This window comes from Diceros bicornis, chromosome 31, assembly GCF_020826845.1.
Source record: "Diceros bicornis minor isolate mBicDic1 chromosome 31, mDicBic1.mat.cur, whole genome shotgun sequence".
In the NCBI taxonomy this organism is placed as follows: Eukaryota; Metazoa; Chordata; class Mammalia; order Perissodactyla; family Rhinocerotidae; genus Diceros; species Diceros bicornis.
Window position 1 is genome coordinate 12,414,742 of NC_080770.1, and position 20,743 is coordinate 12,435,484.

The 20,743-nt window shown below is 53.5% G+C and overlaps 1 protein-coding gene across 1 annotated transcript in view; it reads right to left on the bottom strand.

Annotated features, from left to right (window-relative positions):
• Window positions 1–533: 533 nt before the first annotated feature.
• Window positions 534–20,743, bottom strand: part of CD6 (CD6 molecule) — a 42,663-nt gene continuing 22,453 nt past the window's right edge. Inside the window, exons 2-13 of the mRNA XM_058526749.1 lie at window positions 13,353–13,421; window positions 12,028–12,378; window positions 11,036–11,347; window positions 10,030–10,332; window positions 8,794–8,859; window positions 6,579–6,719; window positions 6,148–6,243; window positions 4,691–4,813; window positions 3,008–3,079; window positions 2,528–2,782; window positions 2,126–2,230; window positions 534–1,604 (exon numbers count right to left, since the gene is read on the bottom strand). Coding sequence (XP_058382732.1) covers window positions 1,540–1,604; window positions 2,126–2,230; window positions 2,528–2,782; window positions 3,008–3,079; window positions 4,691–4,813; window positions 6,148–6,243; window positions 6,579–6,719; window positions 8,794–8,859; window positions 10,030–10,332; window positions 11,036–11,347; window positions 12,028–12,378; window positions 13,353–13,421 — 1,958 coding nt within the window. The 3' untranslated portion in view covers window positions 534–1,539. The remainder of the gene's footprint in view (window positions 1,605–2,125; window positions 2,231–2,527; window positions 2,783–3,007; window positions 3,080–4,690; window positions 4,814–6,147; window positions 6,244–6,578; window positions 6,720–8,793; window positions 8,860–10,029; window positions 10,333–11,035; window positions 11,348–12,027; window positions 12,379–13,352; window positions 13,422–20,743) is intronic.

Genomic DNA, 20,743 nt, shown 5'->3' on the forward strand with positions numbered 1-20,743 from the left:
GCATAGCCGGGCATGCGCCATTGCAGTTGGGCAAAATCCCAGCCTCCGGATGAACCCACTGCACAGTCCCCTCCATATCCACCAGCCTTGTCTCCAGCTCCTTCTGGGCCTGGGGTCAATTCCTTTGCCAGGCAGCCCTGAGAATAAAACCCCCTCAAATTACCCTGCCTCGGGAGCTTTTGGAGGCCCAGGTCAGAACTTATTCAGTGCAGCACGCCCGGCGGCCTGCACTGAGCCAGGGCTGGTGAGGGGCAGATCAGGGAGTGGAGAGGCTGCCCGACTCACGGCGTCTGTCTTGGCGTCCACCTCCTCCAGGAGGGCAGGCGTGAATCCTCTTGTCCCTGCATCCCCAGCATTTTCACAGTGCCAGACCATGGTAGGTTTTCCAGTTTCCCCCAGCACATCCACCTCGATGGTTAGATGCCCCCACTCAACACACACACACACACACGCACACACACGCACACACACACGCATGCAAGCACACGCAGTCTGGGTTCTGTGAGTTCAAGGACTTGTCACTCCACGCCTGGTTTCATTCAGCAATTAGTTTAATCTTGGGATACTCAGAACAAGACACCAGAAGCTGGCCCTGAGCCCTGGGCCTCTCTCTGGAGGCTTCCTGGACACGTTTCCAGCTCTCAGTGCAACATGGCATGTTCGTGCACTCGGCCGGGAGGCGCCCATCAATCCAAGCAGACAGATGGGGATTCAGGGCTGAGTGCAGCCCCTGGGCCCCTCCTGGCAGACATGTCTGTGCTTCTGCCCCTACAGGGACTGGACCCCCACTCTGGGTCATGGGGGCGCTGGATGGGACAATCTTTGTAATTGTAGGAAGCTCAGAATGAGGATCTGTGGTCCGGGGACAGTCACAGCAGAACAGGGCTACGCCCCTGCTGGGCTCCGAGGGTCTCTAGAAGCAGGGCCGGTCTCAGGCTCCGCCCCTTGGTGGTAGAAGGAGCAGCCGTCCCTCCCACTGTCAGCTGGACTCCCCGCCCAGGTGCAAGTACCGACTTGAGCAAAGCCGGGGTCAGCCATGCCACTCCCACCCCCGCATCCACCTGTCAGATTGACAGCCTCTGCACCTGGGGCCTTCCCAGGTAGCACTGGGACAGGGCCTGTGGGCCCCTCGCAGTACCTCTGGGCCCTGAGCTGTCTGAGACTCAGGGAACCAAAGCCCCAGACCCCTGAGAGTCGGAATGGCCTCAGGAGTCATCCAGTGTGACTCCTCCAGGCAGCCTGCCAAGAAGTGGCCCAGACTTTGCTTGTTCATCCCTGAGACAGAGAGCTCACTACCTATCACAGGCAGCACCCTCCACCCTGGGGCTGCTGTTTGGGGCTGGGGCAGGGCTGTGCCAGCAGTTCTCTTTGAGGGATGGAGGCCGAGCAGTATAGCGTGTGGAGTTTCTTTTTGTCTCTCCGGGTGAGGCCTCTCAGCCCCCTGGGGGACATCTGAGAGGATGGACGGGGTGGGAGAGGGGAGTAGGTGGAGCAGGAGTCCAGTGGGAGGGAGCTACCCGCTGCCTCGCTGGGCCCGGTCTAGGCTGAGCTGATGTCATCGTAGTCTTCATTGTTGGTGGATTCAGACTGGGCACTGGGGGATCCTGTGCGGCCAGGAGGCTCAGGTCAGTGAGAGGCCCAGTCATTGCCTCTGCTGCTCCAGGGGACAGAGCTGAGCGGGTCTGGGTTCCCCTCCCCCTCCCCCGTGATGCTGCGTGAAACCATCTTATCATCTGGCTCACTACCATCTCCCTCGCTAGGGTGTCAGCCCTGAGGGCAAAGCCTTCAGGGCTGTAGTCCCCACACTGCCACCAAACGTGATGGACAACTAAGTGCTGGGAGCCCCTGTGCTACCACAGTCTCCCCCAAGGGGCCATCGGGCTGCTTCTGCTTGAATGCCTCCACTAATGGGGAGCTCACTCCCTCTCAAGGCATCCTCTTTGAATCTTTCTCCATCCCATCCACATCCATTTTCCCCACCTCCTCATATTCTTGTTTGTTAAAATATAACATCCCTTTATCTCCTTTTCCCCTTGGGCTGATATATCCAACGGGTCCAGAGCTCCCCCACTCCCGAGTTCCTCTTCCTCCCCGCTTCCAGGATCCCCTCCCCTGCCACAGGCACCTGGGCACTCCAACTGCTCCTGAGGAGGGGGCGGGGGCGGCGGCTGGAAGTTCTGGTACCACTCCCCGGATGAGGTGCTGGAGCTGTCATCAGCCGAGGGCCCTGCTGGAAACCCCCAGAACCAATCACCCTCTGCCAGGAGACAGCCAGTTCACGCACTGCTAGAGCTGGGAGGCCCTCACGACTCAGTAGTGTCAAGTCCCTATCTTGACAAAGGAGGAAATGAAGGGCCAGAGAGGGGAAGAGACTTGTCCAAGGTCACACAGCAAATGGCTGCCGAGCTGGGACGAGAATCCTGACCTCAGCTTGGTTCAGGGCTCCCAGCTCTATGCTTCCTCCAGCCAGGTCGGCTACAGGATGGGAGGTTGGGGGACACACAGAATTCTCCTGGGCACAACTTACCAGAAAAAGTTGTCTGGGAGCCGGCCAGCTCCAAGTTCGGGGGCGGCTCTAGGAAGGGGCTCTTCTCTGAAGAAAAAGCCTGAGGGTTCCATAGAGGTAGCCTGCTGCTGGGGCTATTGCAGTAGTCTTCCCCGGAGGATGTGCTGGACCCACTGTTAGTCCTCGGGTGGTGCTGAGGGCCCAGGGAGGGGGGGTCTGCCATGCAGTGTCCAGGGTTGGCAGGGGGCACCTGAGAGGCATGCATCTCTTCAAGTCCTGAGCCAGGAAAGGGAGAATGGTGAGGAAAGCAGCAGCAATGCAGCAAGGCTTTAAGTTAGACTTGAGAAAGAATTTATTGCCAATAGGAATTGTGAAACCCAGGAGGGACGTATTGAGGGAGGTTGCTGCCGGTGCTTCTCAAGGTGAGCTGAGCAGCTACATCTGGAGGCAGCACTGGCATCCCGATCACCCCCCGCCACTCCCCTCCCCAGCCCGACTCACCTTCCTCCAAGGGGGGCATCTGGAACCTGCTCTGCTGGACCTCCTCATCTGTGAGCCGGTGCCGCTGGGAATCTAGAAGCAGAGCGGTGATGAGGAGCGGTAGAGTATCAACTGCCTTGTCCTGGGGGCCTGCAGGAGGGGCTGTGTGCCTTGGGGCTCAGGAAGGTGCCCCTGAGGCTCATCAGGGCTGGAGGACAACCCCAGGGTACCGGGGGCTTCGCCTTTCCCATCAGATCCCAGGCTCACATCCTAGTCCATGCAGACCTCGAATCTCAATCTGAAACCAGCATGGGGACAGGCTGCTTCTGGCCAGAGACCCTTGTGTCCTGCCCGCCTTGCCCCCAGCTGCCCCTTCTGCCACTTCGGGAAATATCGAGAGTCCTGGGTTCTCTCCTGGGCTGAAAAAGGGCAGACGTTGCCGCTTCGAGGAGCCTTCCCAGAGCAGAAACCGGAGGGTCTGGAATCTTCGCCCCAGGCTCTGTGGCACCTTCGTTTCCAAATCAGAGAGAAGGACATTCACAGGGTCTTAAGGACTTGAGCGTCTGGAATCTTGGAGTCGGGGCTGCCGAACCAGGTGCCCCTTACTTTCAGTCTCAGTGTCCTAGGATTTTGGACTCTCAGTCTTGCATCTGACATGCCTGGGCTCAGAATCCCAGGTTCTAAGGACACTTCATCCCTGTGGCTCCCATGGACCAGCAGAAGTGGAATCATTGGTGTCCCACTCCCAGAGGCCCTGATTCAGCAGGTGGGGCAGAGATGGCTAGCTGTCCCCAATATCCATTCTCCCCTCTGTAGTAGGAGACCCTCTGGCCTTTATCTGAACACACAGCTGCCCAGGACAGAGCCTCTCTTGCAGCTGGTGGGTTTAAGTTCTGGTCGGCAGAACATGAGTGGCAGCCATGTGGGCGTCTCCAGCGTCCTGCCTTACAGGGTAGGGCATGTCCCACCTTCCCTTCCCTTCCCTTCCCACTGACCAGAATGTGGACATGGGGATGAGCCACTTGATGAGGGCAGCATCTTAGGGACTGCAGAGCAGCAAGAAAGAAGGAGCCTGGACCCCCGCCAGCTTCTCAGGACACTGTCATTTGGGGGTCTCTGTCACACGCAGCCAAACTCTAACTTATATAGTAGGTCCTGGGTGGGAGTCAGGAATTTTTGACAAGCTCCCAAGGGATTCCACAACAGGCGTGGGACTCTTCGCTCTCGTCCAGCCTCACAGCCTTGCGTGGGCCCTGCCTTAAGCACTCTTTCCTCCTCCTATCCCCAGCAGGCAGAGAAGAGCTGGAAAAGCCAGCTAAGAGGTGCAAGCTGGGCTCACAGCAGAGGGAGGGAAGGGGGTAAGGTTGATGGGGCAGGATGGGCCACAGAAGGGGTGTGAGCGTGCGGGAAGCCATCCACACTCTGTCTCTTGCCTGGACTCTCTTGTATGTTACACAGACACAGCCACCATCGGGTGGACGTCCAGAACTGGTCTTAAGACACGGCCAGAGACAAACATGGGCGAGAAGGAGGTTGGAGTGGAATCGCCTCGAGACATCGAGATGTCTCCAGGGTCACAAAGCACTTTGAAAACTTCCACTACGACTGTCTACAGTCAATCTGGTGGGTAATAACAAGGGAAATTCCACCTCCTCTCTCGGTCCGGGCTGGGGGGCCCTCAGGAGCCCCGGCCCAGGCACTCACTGTAGAAGGTAGTCAGGGCCACGGGAGGCTGGGCGCTGAAGTCATAGGGTTCATAGTCTGAGTCCAAGCTGGAGTCCGAGTCCTCAGGGGGCGGGTTCTGGACCTGGACAGGCAGATTGGGAACTGGGGAGAGAACAGAGTGGTGCGCATGGCAAAGAGGTAGGCAGAAAGGGGCAGGGAGAGATGGCAGAGAGCATGGATGGCAGGGACCGGAGACAGTGGCAGGAAGGGTGCCAGGTAGCCCATCTGGTACAAGACCATCCGGCCTAGGTTTTCCAAGCTTCCCCCACCCATTTCAAACATGGGGAATTAAATAACGCTTATTTATTTAACATACACTTACATAGCAGTCATTACATGCCGGGCACTATTCTAACGTTTATAAATATTATCTCATTTAATTCTCATCACAGGTCTGTGAGTAGGTACGTTATTATACCCACTTTACAGCTGAGGAAACTGAGGCACAGCGAGTTTCTCACTTTGCCCAGAAAAGCAGGCAGTGTGGTTCTTAATCTCTAGAGCATAATCTTCAGTGAGCAAATGCTCTGTGCCTAACTCATGCTAGGTTCTGTATTCAAATTCTCTTCTCAAATAGATGGATACGGTGCACAGAGAATATTTATAATATTTGACTGAATTTTGTATTGGTTTTCATGTCATTGGAAGCTTTCAAATAAAGGTGATTTAATACACTCATCATGCACTGCGATTAAGCTCGAACTCCTTTATAAAACTTCCAAGAGGTGTAAATCCACATATCATAAAAGATGAAAGACTGATCCAATTTTTTTTTTTTTTGGTGAGGAAGATTAGCCTTGAGCTAACATCCGTTGCCAATCCTCCTCTTTTTGCTGAGGAAGATTGGCCCTGGGCTATCATCCGTGCCCATCTTCCTCTACGTTATATGTGGGACGCCTGCCACAGCATGGTTTGAGAAGCGGTACGTAGGTCCTTGCGCAGGATCTGAACCTGTGAACCCCAGGCCTCCGAAGCAGAGCTTGCAAACTTAACCACTACACCACCGGGTAGGCCCCTGATCCAATTTTTTTTTCATTCAGAAAATATTAAATCAAATTACGTTCCAGGAAAGTCTTGGTGCGGCTCTGCAGGGAGGCTGATGAGCAGGCCATTGAAAGAGGCAATGATACCACAAACTTACTAGCCAATTGGCAGAGGGAGCTTCCCAAAGGCAGCCAAGGTCCAAAATGCCCTGGGCCTGTACTGGTCCAGAACTTGAAGGCCCTAGACACTCAGAACGATGCCCTGGAGGGTCATCTGCCCCTCAAGGCAGATGAGGCCTAACATGTTCAGAGTCCCATAACCACGAGTGGCCTGGCTCAGGTCCCATCTCCAGCTGGGACACTGCTTTGACCTAAGCAATACTGACCCCCCAGGAAGTATCCCCTTCCTGTCCTCCCCAGCCCTCCCCACCCGCAGGGTGGGTGACACCCTACCTTCTTTGGGGATGATGGTGGGGACATCTTGATAGCTATTGATCCCTGCTGTGGTGGTGGTGGGTACGTGCTCATGGTTCACCATAGCGGGGAGGGCTGAGGGAAGGGAGGCAGAGATTCTACAAGTCATTTTTTGCCCTCTCTCAGTCTATCAGGTTCTGTTCTCATCGAGACACCTCCCTCCTCACCCACCCTTCCAAATACACTCACACACAGTCTGGTCCTCCCATGGACCACTTCTGCTGGGCATGCTGGGAAAATCCTTCCCATCAGGAGGTGCTCCTAGGGCCAGGGCTGGGTGGCCATTGCTGGATCACTGCCACTCCCACTTGGGTCCCACAAGGCTCATATCCCCCTGGGAGGGCCACCCCTCAGGCCAGCTCCTTCCCATCCCTGGGCCTTCCCAGTGGCTCCCAGAACTCTGCACCTACCGTATTTTCCTTTAACTCTCAAGAGGATGAAGGCTATGGTGATGAGTGAGCCAAGGAGGAGAATTCCCAGAATGATGCAGAGAATGAGGAGCATGAACTCCCGAGATACCCAGTCCTCTGTATTCACCGTCAAAGAAGATTCTAGAAGCAAGAACCCCAAATCAGAGAGAAGAAGGAATGGACATAGACTTCTCCTTGCCCTTCTTCTCGCCTCTCCATCCTCGCTGCAGATGACCCACTTCCCTTTTAGACCTATCCTCCACCTCTCTTCCTTTGCCTGGTACATAGTAGGTGCTCAAGAAATGCACATTGAATGATTAATTGACTGAATGAAACTTTCTCCTGGCCACCAGCCCACGGGTTCAACAATTAATGAGCGCCCACTGTGTGCCAGATGCTAGACCCTGGGGAAACAAATGTGACAACAGCATCATAGGCTTTGAGGGTCTCTGTCTAGTAGGGAGATCAAGTCAACTCAATCCAGTATGGTGAGATGCCTGCTGTGATGGAGGTAGGGACAGGGACCTGGGGGCATGAGGCCCTACCTGGGGCTCTAATTCTCTATCGGGAAGACCAAGCTGGATTCCCAAAGAAGGTGACTCTGCATCACCCCCGGCAGTAAACAGACCTTCAGGAGAGCTAGCTCTCCCTTCTGTGCCCCAGATGCATCCTTCTAACCAGACATGCACTCCCTGAGGGCAGGGGTGAGGGCCGTGATTCCAGACCTCCCAGCTCTGCAGCTCTGGTGTGACTTCCTGCCTGCCCCTCCCTCTTGGGCCTCACCCCTGCTTAAAGGAACCCAAAGCACAAGAATGGATAGAGATGCAACCAGGCAGGAGCTTGGCACGCTCATCATCAGAGAGACAGGAACCGTCTCCTGCTCAGGGCATAAGACCTGGGTGTACAGAGCACAGGGCTAGATGAAGGGGGCCGGGGGGATGAGATCATCCTGACCCCCTGGCTGGGGGCAGTGTCTGCTCCCCCTGGGAGATTACCCCCTCCCTGTCCTCATTTTTTCCCCTCCCCTTTCTGTCTGCAAGGGGGCAGTTTGGGCCAGGGTGGGAACTGGCTTTAGCAGGAGGAAGCAGTGCAAGGGAGAGGCTGGGCTGTGGGGGCAAGGGGAGGACCCGTGAATCTGGGCCGGCCCCTGCGGGTATCCCGGGGCTGCTAAGGGGCTCTATGTCTGACTAAATAATACAATACACAGTAAGCGCTGTCTGGGCATCAGTTATTCGTTTTTTTTTTTTTTTTTTTTGGTGAGGAAGATTGGCCCTGAGCTAACATCCGTGACAATCTTCCTCTTTTTGCTTGAGGAAGATTAGCCCTGAGCTAACATCTGTGCCAGTCTTCCTACATTTTGTATGTGGGATGCAGCCACAGCATGGCTTGACGAGTGGTGCAGGTCCACACCTGGGATCAGAACCCACGAACCCCGGGCCGCTGAAGCGGAGTGCATGAACTTAACCACTACACCACTGGGCTGGCCCCTCTTATAAAGATTTTATAAAAATTATTTCACTGGAGACTCACAATAACGCTAGGAGAGAGTTTTTATATTTTATAGTCAAGGGATCTGAGGCTCAGAGAGGTTAAGTATTGCCCAACATTACACAGCTAAGAAGAGGCACAGCTAGGATTGGAGCCCCGGGAGTCTGCCCCAAAGCTCGCCAAGCTACACACAGCTCGTGGAAAGACCAAGCACGGATCTGGAGTTTAAGGCCTTGGATGCAAATTCTGGCCAACACCCGCTGGCTGTCACTTCACCCTCTGAGCCAGAGCTTCTTCCTCTGTGTAAAGGTTATAATGAGACCTTCCCATGGGGCTGCGGGAGCATTAAAGGGTTGGGAAATAATGACTATAAAGCTCTGGGCCAGTGTCTGGAGCATTATAAACACTCTGGCTGTTGCTCTTGGCGTCCCCACCACTGGCCGGAGTCAGACTAGCCCTCCAGGAGCCCACAAGAGAGTGGAGAGAGGACAAAATACCAGGATTCAGGGAGCTGTGGAGCTGACATGGCAGGGAGGGGAGGGGGGAGGAGCGTAAAGTGCCCAGAGAGCGCGGGGGAAGCAAGTCCATAGTCTGGAGGTGGGGGATGGGGATAAACCATCAGGCCCCTCCCACACACACAGGCACACACACACACACACACACACACACACACACATGCACGCACGCACCCACTCCTCTGAGAAACTGCACACCCAGTGACACTCACCTACAGTGAGCGGCTGGACACTTGCAGGGACCTCAGAAGTGGACAGATTGAGCAAACTCCGGGAACCTGTCAGAAAGCAGTGCTCATTCACTCAACGCATATTACCGAGCACCTACTGTGTGCCTGGTCTCCTGCTAGAAACTGAACAAGACAGACAAGTGACCTGGAACGGGGGGCGTGTTCCCTTGGGGGCACACGGCTAAGGCCACCTTCTTGTCCCACCCCCGAAATAAGGATGCTCTCATGGATTAAATGCTGGGAAGGGTCTTTGCTTCGAATAAAGGGCTGGTAAAAGAATTAGCCCTTCCTTCTGTATAATTTGCTACAGACCACAAATCCCTTTTCCGTTCAGTCTTGGGTTTGTTCTTCACATCGGTCTCAGGAGATGGGAAGCTGATATTATTGTCATTAATCATAATCATTTGACGGGTAGGGGATGAAGCTTATGAAGTCCTTTGGTGGAGAGTATCTGATTTCCCAGCTACCCTGTGAAGCAGCTAGAATCAGCATCCACATATTCACCAGACTGCAGCCCGGGGCTAGTAAATGGCAGGGCTGGAATTCATAGCCAGGTGTCTGAACCCCATGGAGACCCTAATACTGTGTTAATGCAGGTCGAATGCTCTTGATTTTTCACATCTGAACACCTCTGAAATCGGGGTGATGGCATTCATCATTACAACTGATGACATGGCAAGAGTTAATTTTGACAGCATTTTTGTCCTTTAAGGTGATAACGGTGTGACATAGCAATGCCATCTTAGATTTGGTGAAATACCATAGAACCCAGTTCACAGAATGGATGTGAGGCTTAACTGAAATAAGATACACCGAGTGCTTGGCAATGCCCAGCACACGATTTGGGCTCCAAATCCTGTCGCTGATATTATTAGTGTCTCCTAATATTATTTTTACTGAGATCATCAGCCCTGGGATAGTAAGTTGGTTTCATCTCCTGAGCCAATTCCAGTCAACAGAGACCACTGTTTAGCATATATTAAGGCCTTAATAAATATTTGATTTGTGACTCTGGGGTTGAGTGGCAGATCTGTGGAAAAGAACGCCCTGATTAATTAGGAACGTCTGCCTGGGCATGGTAAGGGCAATGGTCCCTTGAATGCCAGTATTTGCCGTTCCTGATCTAGTCCAAGCTGTGGTCCAAGTTCTTAGGCTACGGATTCAGGTGGAATTCCTGGTCCAAATCTAGGGGGCGGGTATGAAGGGGGGCAGGGATACCTGAGCAGAGGACCCTGGCTGCCTGCGACTGGCTGCAGAGGAAGGAGTTGTTGAACCGCCAGACACAGTCGGAGAGGGCGGGCTCCTCTCCCTCGCACGAGTAGTACATCCTGCCGGACAGGGAGTGGGGCAGCCCCTTGAGCACTCTGGCCATGGTCCCACAGCCCAAGGACCGGCAGAGCACTGTGGCCTCCGGTGGGTACCACTCACTGTTGCACACCGTGCTCCAGACCCCGCGGAAGTGTACCTCCACCTGCCCCTCGCAGGGGTCAGCACCCCCCGTCAGGCGCCAGGACTGGTGCTCTGCGGGGGAGGGGGGATGCAGAGTCAGGTCAGGATCCTGTGGGCCAAAATCCCCACCAGCCCAGACCCACAAAGGCAAACACCCCACAGCCAATAGGTCTCCAGATCTGTGTACTCTCCCTCCACCATCCTGCCTCCCCCTCTCCGCTGCCCCATCTGCTTTGGCTGACCCTGCTGCAGGACTCTAGATCCTTGCTACTCAAAGTGTGGACCAACAAAATCAGTATCACCTGGGAACTTGTTAGAAATGCAGAATCTCAAGCCCTGTCCCAGACCTACTGAATCAGAATCTATATTTAACTAAAGACCCCTCCCCCCATTCCTGAGCACATAACAGAGAAGAACTGGCTGGACTGGAACCTTCTGGCCTCAGGTGGACTTCAAACAGCCTCCTCAGGGGCCTCCCTGCCTCCATGTCCCCTTGCTGCTCTGAACCAGGGGACCCCCACTGAGGAAGAGGTGGGCAGGCTTATCCCTCCCGCGAGGGATCACCTGCTGCTTGTAAACTCCACCCGGCGCCCTGTCTTAGGGTATTTATTGCTCTCTCCCCGGATCATGTTTATCTGGGTCTCATCTGCCCTCCTGGACGACGCCCCCGCATGGGCAGGAACCGTCTCTGCAGCGCTGACTCCAGGCCTGGCGCCCAGTAGGCCTACAGTGAGTGTTGGTGGAGGATAGCGCTTCAGCAACGCAGCCCACTGACCTGAGCACACCACGCCGGCGTCCTCCTTGTGGCCGCAGTAGCCGTCTCCCGGCTGCCCCAGGCAGTCCTGCAGGTTGGCCTCGTCCCCGGAGCAGTTCACCTGGTCCCGGTGGATGGGTCCTTGGCCAGGGGCGAAGTGCAGGCCAGGCAGGGCCTGGATGGCCCAGCCGCACTTTAGCTGCCGGCACACCACGTGGGCATCCTCCAGGTCCCACGTGTCGTCGCACACGGAACCCCACTGGCCGTCCTCCAGCATCTCCACGCGGCCAGCACACGGGCTGCCACCGTCCACCAACCGCAGCGTGAGGTTCTCTGGGGGTGGGAGGGGAAGAGGTTTGTGGGTGGGGGGAAGAGGGCGAGGAAGGGAGGGGGTGGGAGGGTGGTCAGGACTGGGCAGGATAGTTGTGGGCGGGGCTGTGAACCCAGCGAGAGGGGCAGGACTGTTCTAGCTGGGGACCTGCCGGCCAGAGGAGGGGCACTGGTCAGGACTAGACCCGGAGGCGGGGCTGGATACCTTATGGGCGGAGCTGTGAGCCGGTGGGTGGGGCTAGGGGGCTGGTGGGCGGGGCCTACAGAGCGGGGCTGGGGGCTGGGTTGCGACCACGCCAAGAGACCCTGGGAACCTGGCATATTCTGTACATGGAGGGTAGGGGCAGAGATAGAGGTCCGAAGCGAGAGGGGGGTGGGGTCAGTAAGGAAAGGCTAGAGACCCGGTAAGGGGTCGGGCTGGGGACCAAGTGGGCCAACTGGAGATCTAGTAGGGGAGGGGTCTGGAGGCCAGGTCTGAGGAAATGCCCAGATCTGGAAATGATACAATGCTGCAGCCCTTGAGTGTGGGAACCGGCTGCGTTTGCGTCGGTGGTGGGTGGGGTGGAAGTCCGGAGGGCGAGGATTGGGTCCAGTGTCCAGGACAGGTCTTGGGGGCAGTGGCTCAAAGCGAGGCGGGGTAAGGGGGGGCAGGCAGGGGCGGGCGTGGGGCGGTCCGCTCGTACCTGCACAGGTGACCTGGGCCGGCATCCCGTCGCTGCTGCACGCGTCTTCCACCACCTCGCAGAGCCGCCACTCCGTGTCGTTGCACAGGACGGCGGGCGCCCGGGCCCGCGTGGCGTTCGGGACCCCGCTGGCGTTGCCGGCGGCCGGACCGGGCGGCAGCTCTGGGGTGGGCGGCGCGGGCTGCACGGCCTCCCCCGCCCGGCCGCAGCCCAGCGCGCGGCACACGGCCTCGGCGGCGCGGCGGTCCCAGGGCGCCCCGCACGCGGGCTCCCAGGCCGTCCCGAGCAGGACCTCCACCGTCCCGCTGCAGCGGCTGCTCCCGTTCACCAGGCGGACCCCGAGCGACTCCCCTGGAAGCGCGAGACGCGAGCTGAGGCCTCAGCGGATTCGAACTCGGCCGATCCCAGGGATGAGGGTGGGGGCGGGGGGCTGCCAGGGGCTCCACCACTGATCTGCTGCGTGACCTTGGACACTACCCTACCCCCTCACCCTGCTCTGGGCCTCAGCCTTCCAGTCTGCAAAACGGGGCTGGGCTGCTTCAACCCTGAGCCCCCTTTTAGGCCTGACCCTCTGGTTCTCCTTAGAGTCAGGAGAAGGTGGGGCTGAGGGTGACTCTAAAGGTTAGGATAGGTTAGGACTGGGGCCACAGAGAACCAGGGGTCCAGTCCCCATAAACCCTCCTCCCCTGCCCTTATCACCAAAAAGGGCAGAGTTCTGCGTTCAGAGCCTCCCTGGTACTGTGGGTGCCATGCTGCCCTCCCAGGCCCCTCTGCTGTTCTGAGGGTACTACCATGGCAGCTGCCATGGTGACCCAGAACCCTGGAGGACAGCCGTGGTACTGGGGTTGAAGATGGGCTGCTTCAGCGGATGGTGGTTTCCCCTTCCCCAGAGCCCTTTCTTGGGGAATCACCTGCCTATTTTTGCCCAGGATTGCATCCCCAGTGCTATCACACAGCTTTGCACAGAGTAGGTCCTTAATACATATCTGTTGAGTTCATCGAGGACCCACCTGATGGAACCCGACCACCTTCACCAAGAGTTCTTTGGCTTGTTCTCAACAAATTCCCATAAAATGCTCGCAGAATACCTTATCCATGTGTATGTGACTTTTTATCAGTGGCCTCTCAAAGACAGCAATTCTAAGATCTCAAAGTGAGTCTAATGGTGAAGGTTCAGTCATGGGGTCAGGAAGGAGAAGTGTTGTCTGAAGTTAGGCAGCCTCCCTGGTGCCCTAAAAGTCTACTTCCCTTTCCTGTCACCCTAGGAGACCACCTGTTTAGTCTCAGAAAGCTGATCGTAGACCTCAGAAAGATTATTTGCTCACCTGGCTCTGAGGTCTGGCTGTCTGCACTGCTGGTGTGGTGCTGGCCAGATGGAGCTGGAGACGGGTGACCTGAAATTGACCAGCAACAGCCGTGGTGAGTGGGTGAGCTCAGGCTGAGCTCCTGGACCTTGGATGCCTGTGCCTCCCTTCAGGGTAGAGAAATTCTCAAGCTTTGGAATTACAGCATCCCCCACTTCATCTATTAATTGCACACACATCCTCAGAAATCAGAGCAGAGCAGGGAGGAACGACCATGGGCTTTGGGACCAGACCCGCTTACTGGCTGAGTGATTATGGATAGATTACTAACCTCTCTGTGCCACAGTCCCAATTTGATGGCAATAACACTTAGGAAAGTCTTGTGAGGATAAAAGGAGAGAAGACCTGTAAAATACTTGACATAGAGAAGAAGCCCAAAAATAGGAAAGTCATTTTTGTTTGAAGAATTCATACCAGACTTTAGGGTAATTGGCGCATCCTGGGCTGGGAACCACTGGACTGCAAAGTGCTTTCAGACACTGAGAAACTAACATTTGCCGCGGGACGATTATATGCCAGGTCATTGCATGTATTATTCCATTTGCTTCCAACCACACAGTGAGCTGGATATTAGCATCTATTTTTTACAAATTAGGAAAGAGAGGCTCAAAGAATAGAAATCAGTTGTCCATGCCAGATGCCATTTGTCCCTCCAGAGCCGCTGTCCACTTGGCTTTGGGAGGTTGGCCTGTTTGGACTAAATCAGCATCTTCCTGGGCCCTTTGGCTTCTGTTTGGCTCAGCCAATGGGGAGCCCCAGCAGAGATAGGAGGGCAGGAGGAGAGTGAAGTCATGGTGTATATTCCCCTGGCTCCCTCTCGGTGAGATCCCTGGGGCAGGCTGTGTCCCTCCTCTGAAGGTCATCACTCCTCTCAAGGTGGTCACCTCTCCTTGACTCTCTCCTTCTGGGTCTCACTGACAGCTCCCTGGTCTTGTCTTCTTGGGCCCAGAGTGGTAACAGCTCAGCTGCTCCGAACTCTTGGTTACTGCATTGCCCTTTCTAAATAGTCCTTTTCTAAAGAAGCCCCCTTCAAACTCCTATTTTGAGTGTGCCACTTGTTTCCTGTTGGGACCCTGACTGATGTATGGCCTGAGGCCACCCATTCAGCAAGTGGCAGAGCCAGGATTTGGGCTGTCTTCAAGGAATCAGCTCTAGCTGGGCAACGATATTCTGGTTTGCAGAAGCACAGAGGGAGGCTGTGGCAGCTCCTCGTGCTCATAAAGGAGCTGGTCTACGTTTCCAGTCTCTCTTGCACTTAGGTTGGGGCCATTGATGTCTTGGTAGAAGAGTGTGTGCCCACTGCTGGGCCAACGTGGGTAAGAGGCTGTGAGCGTCCTCCACGTCTTTCTTCTCTGCTGTGGCCAGATGAGAGGCCCTGGGCTCCGGACGCAACTACAAGATGGAGACAGATGTTGACCCAACTCAAATTTTGTGCAAGAAGTGAACCTTTATTGTGTTAAGCCGTGAAGATTTTGGGATGTTCTTGTTGCCTGGCCTGGCCTGACTGATATAGGGGCTGCAGACTCGAGCATGACTGCTACACATTCTCAGCCTCACTTGAGTACATTCTATGGACTCATATCCAAATAAGCATGTATACACACACACACACACACACACACCCCTGCAGACACACTTCTCCTACAAGTATCTGTCTGGGCCACTCCATCACTCAGAGAGAAAGTAATCAGGCCTTTAATTATCTGGCCTCACCAACTCCCTTGTTGGCTGCCCAGCCTGTCCCCCTGAAGGGGAAATGACTCAGAATTCAGAGCATAAACTCAAATGCTAATGTAATATTCAGAACAAGAATTCAGATGCCCACACATTAGGATTTCAGAATCCCGGTTCCCATAACAACAGTCCTAATGATCCAGTGTGGTTTCCAGTATTTCTACGTGTGCTAGGGGGCGTGGGGGGATTGGGATGCTGGCTGCAGTGTGTACGTGTGTGTGACTGTGGTGTGTGTGTGAGTCTGTGGTTGTGACTGTGTGTGTACCATTGTGTTTGAATATGTCTTTGTGTGTATGTGTGAGTGTGTGCGTGAGTGTGTCCAAGTGTATGTACGTGGTGGGCTCTAGCTCAGTCTGTATCATCTGTTTCTGGGTCTGGCAAACCACTTTCTCATGCATAAAGGCACACATGTTTTCTGCTAGACCAGAAAACCCTGGAAGGCAGGGCCCAAGGCTGAGTCAGCCCTGTGTCCCCAAGGGTAACCAACACAGTGTTTGTTGATTGACTGACTGAACGAGTGTGCAGGAGCTGCCAGCTCCAAGGGCAACTGTCGCCAAGGCAGTTTATTGATACTTGATATACTCAAGGGTTTTGTTTTCTGTGTGCCAGGCATTTTCCTGTCCCCTGTCCCAAGGGAGCCTGGTTTTTGTGTTCTCTGACTTCTGCGCTACAGGAACAGAAGCAGAAGTTACCTCCCACCCTCCTTCCATCCAGGCCTTGGTTCACGGGGCCCCGATGCAGGATCGTTGCTTCTTAGACATCGTTTCTGCCTTTGCCTGGACCTGTGCTTCACGTTTGTCTTTAAATTTGATTCACTTTTTTGCTGCAACAAATTTATTTGAAAAGGAACCTTTACCCCTTCCTGTGAATTGGCTTTCAAGCATTAAGATGCCCGAATATAAAAATATTCATGGCAGTTTTTTGAACAGCAAAAATTGGGAACAGAGTGAATGCCCATCTATTGGGGGAAACTGCTGAATAAATTACGGTCCATTTACTGCGTGGCGTCTCGTGCAGCCTTTATAAAGAAGGAAATAGACTCATACCAGTTGGAGGAATTTCCGCGCTGTGTTGAGTAAGGAAGCAAAATGTGGAAACGAGAATATAATATGAGATAGCTTTTGTAAAACAATGGCCAAAAATAACCCCTCCTATGGACTGGTATGATTACATGAGCATGGAGAAAAGTGTGGAAGAACACACATGAGATTATTAAAATGGGTACATTAAAAAGGTGGCTTAGGGAAGGATGGAGCAGGGCCAGCTTCACGGGTATGTGACATGTGCAGTCACAGAGTCCTGCTCTTAGAAGGGCCTGGGACTTGGTTTAATGTTCTGCTATTTCCGTCTTGAAATTTTTAATGATTTTTGAACAAGAGACCCTGCATTTTCATATTGCACTGGGCCCTACAAATTATGTAGCTGATCCTGGGGCCGAGTCACGCCAGTGGGAGAAGGGAGAGAGAGGCGAAGCAAGCAATGAAAGAAAAAGATAAGAAGGTGTGCTTAAAAAAATCATGTATAAAGGGGGCCATCTCGGTAGCGTAGTGGTTAAGCTTGCGTGCTCCGCTTTGGTGGCCCAGGATTCACATGTTAAGATCCTGGGGGTGGACCTACTCACCGCTCATCAAGCCATGCTGTGGTGGCATCCCACACATAAAGTAGAGGAGGAGGGGCACGGATGTTAGCTCAGGGCCAATCTTCCTCAGCAAAAAGAGGAGGACTGGGAACAGAGGTTAAATTAGGGCTAGTCCTCCTCACCAAAAAAAAAAAAAAAAGAAAAAGAAAAAATCATGTGTGATATGATTCCATTTATAAAATTAGGTACATAGGTAGAAATGCAAAAAAATCAGAAAACAGAAAAACATAAATGGACTTCTTGTATTGCTTGCCTAAAATAGAAGGTAATTGCAAAAATAAGTTCACCAAAAATAAAGCCACGTTAGAAATGTTAAGAGACTCATCATCATCAAACAGAGACTGTCTCTTTGACAGGATCAGAAAGAATAACAGAGCATTGAAAGTAAAATAATTAAATACTTTTGTTACCACGTGGTTCAGTGTTATTTAACGCTACATTCATTTACCACTTGAAATTATCCTACGTGCCCCAGAAAATCATCTCGAGTTGTGCCCCACATTCTAGAAAGTTATAGACCAAGAGAAATAAGGGATGGAGGGGAGGGTTTCTAAGCGAGAGAAGAAAGAGGTTGGGAGGGCTACTCTCAGCCCAGGAAGGTGGCAGCTTTTTCAGGCCAGTCCCAAGTGGAAGCTCCCAGGTGGGCCAGGACCTCAAGAAAGGTAGCTGAGGAAGATGCCAAGGTAGGATGACATGAAGGAGACTGAGGACAGGAAAAATGAAAGCACAGAAGAGCCACCTTGCCCAGAACCTGAGAAATGGGACAATGGTCCTCTTCTTGTGTCACCCAGGCCCAAGGGATTCCCAGTGGCTTCTGAGAAGTGGGGAACAGAGGGAGGGAGGAGGCATAGACATTGAAGGAAAGGGGGGTGTTTTCCCTGCCAAGGCCCTACCTGGCCAGCAAGGCCAGTAGGGAAACTTTCAGGTCCCTTCAAGGGCTCAATGGAATGCCACCCAGGCACACCCAGCACACCCATATAGGGGTGAGATAAATGCCAGCTACAGCTGAGGACACCTGTGGCCCCTGGTTCCTTCAGATGTGCTGAGAAATACATAGATGCATAGTAAATGCTTACTGAGTGGACAATGGATAAAGAGATGCTGTATAGAAGGGGAAGGCAGGGTGGAGAGGGGGACTACAGAAACACGGAGGGAGGAAGCCACAAAAAAACCCACCGTGGGGAGTGTGGCATGTGTCACCTGCTAGAAGCATATTTTTTTTTCTCTCTCTCTCTTTTTTTTTTTTTTGCTGAGGAAGATTGGCCCTGAGCTAACATCTGTTGCCAATCTTCCCCTTTTTTAGCTTGAGGAAGATTAGCCCTGAGCTAACCTCTGTGCCCATCTTCTGCTATTTTGTATGTGGGTCGTCCCACAGCATGGCTGACAAGTGATGTAGGTCTGTGCCTGGGATCCAAACCTGCGAACCCAGGCCGCCAAAGCAGAGCATGCCAAACTTAACCACTACGCCACAGGGCCGGCCCCCACATTTTTCTTTTTTTAATGTCAGTGTAAAGTGTTTGCAAGTACATATGTCAACAACCTTAAAAACAACAACAACAACAAACCAAGCTCTTTTGATCCAGTAATTCCACTTCTGGGAACCTATCCTAAGAAACAATCCAGGATACCATATGACATAGCAATTAGATTTCTCGCACCAGAGTTGGAAAGTTCTAGATTCCTTTTTTCAGCTAAGCACATTCTAACTGTGTGACCCTGGCAAATCATTTAACCTCTCTGAGCATCAGTTGCTCCCTCTGTAAAATGGGAACAATAAGGGCCCACATTGCAGGCCTGTCGTGAGGGTTAACTGAGATGGCATACTCAGCACCCTCGGTGCAGCGGAGTACTCCGAGCTGCTGCAGTGTGAGAGATGAAAAGCTTCCGGCCACGTCATTCTAATAGTGAAAAAAACCCAAACTGGAGACAGCTGAATTGTCTCAAAGCGATTGGAGGATTAGTTAGGAAAACACAGCACATTAAAAATATTTGCAAAACAATATTTACAAAGAGTTTTTAATGATGTGGGGGAAAGCTTATGATGTGATGTTAAGTGATGGAAGCAGAATACGAAGTTCTCTCTCCCCTCCAGCCCTCGCCCCACTCCGGCCTGGTTTTAAGCTTCTGAAGGTCTTCCAGGACCCAGAGGGAGCCCAAGTTCAGTCCCCTATTCTATCCTCTCATAGCATCCTGGCCTTTTCTTTTGTGGCCCTGCCACATGCAATTATGAGCTGTTTAATGGCCATCAGTCCCACTAGATTCTAAGAGTCACACGTGTACCCCAAGCCCTACGGACACCCAGGGCAGTGTTCTCCCCAGTTAGCCCAGCTGCTGCTCTGGGGCACTGCCAGGGCAGGGGCTGGGTGTGCCCCTCTCCAGGACCAGCACCAGACCCCTGGGACTGCAGTGCCCCCAAGCTTTGGGAGAGGTGTGGGCCCTGCTGGTCTGGAGACCATCATGAATCTCGTTTATGCAAACCAGGCTTTCATGTCCTGAGCAAGGGGGCAAAGGCTATGAGAACCCTGGCTGGCCTGCCCTCTGAGGCCCTAGCTCGGGCCCCAGATAGTCAAAGGGGGCAGCGCTGGTTCAGAGAACTGTCCAGAAACATCCACTGGCCCCTGGCCCCGAGTTTCACTGGGTGGGCAGCTGGATGCCAGTCTCAGTTTGCAAGTGGACATTTGGGGAACAGTCAGATGAGCATCTAGTGTTCTATTTCCAACCCACACTGATGGGAGCAGTTATCCATCTTGGGCATCCTGGGTCCAAAGTGCAGGGAGATAAGAGAAGGACGTTGTGATTCTTCCCATTGCTCTGATGGGGAAAGGGGAAGCCCCAAGACATGCCAAGTACCCGCCACAACCTCCTAGCCCAGCTCAGTGATATAGCTGACATTTATTCTGTCCTTTTTACACACCAGGCCCGTTTTTTTTTAATACTTGAGATGAACTAACCTATTTAATTCTCACAGCAAGCCTCCAAAGTGGGGAAACTGACACACAAAGAGGTTTAGTAATTTGCCCAAGATGACACAGCTAGAAAACGGCAGAGCTAGGATTTGAACCCAGGCTGTCTGGTTTCAGAGCCTACGCTCTTAACCTGCTCCTCTGCTGGGTTGGAATCCAACACCCTGGCTTCTGCTTCGGCGACCACCCCAAGAGCAAGGGGCAGAGAGCCCTGACAACCCAAGTGGTCTTCCTAACTCCTTCCACCTCTGCAATGCTCAGACAGCCCTGGACTTAGAAATGAGAGCCCTGCCCCTCCAATGGTGATACAAGTCAGCCTGCACCCCCAGGGACTAATTTCCAAATGGGTCTCACTCCAAAGATGAGCAGCAATGAGATGACCGTCCTTCCGCAGGGCAGGGGTCCCTGGGATGGCATTTGTCCCACTGCCCTCACAACACGGACAAGATGAGGTATGGCGGCCTAACTACGAGCTGCCCTCGCCCCTTCCCCACTGGCTCTCCGACATGGACTGGCTTGAACGCCATCTGGACCCCCTTGTTTCCATTCTGAGGCCAGAGGAGAAACGAGCCAGTTGCAAAAGGAGGGTTAACAACTAATAGAACCAGGGAGTTTAGCAGGAGGAAACCCGATGGAGGGTGGTGGGACTATGGTGAATGTTTTCCTTTAAAAATCTCCCTTGGGGGCCAGCCCCATGGCCTAGTGGTTAAGTTCGTGGGCTCCACTTTGGCAGCCCTGGGTTTGCGGGTTCAGATCCCGGGTTCGGACCTACATGCGGCTCATCAAGCCACACTGTGGCAGCATCCACATACAAAAGAGAGGACGACTGGCATAGATGTTAGCTCAAGGCGAATCTTCCTTAGTCAAAAAAAAAATCCCTTGGTGTCGTTAATCGGGAACAATCAATGAAACAACTGGAAAGAAAAAAGAAACAAACTCTCATTCAATTAAAATTGGAAAGAAGCATAGTGCTGGCTCACACGGTAACCTGTAACTTGATTCAGAGAGGGTAGCTG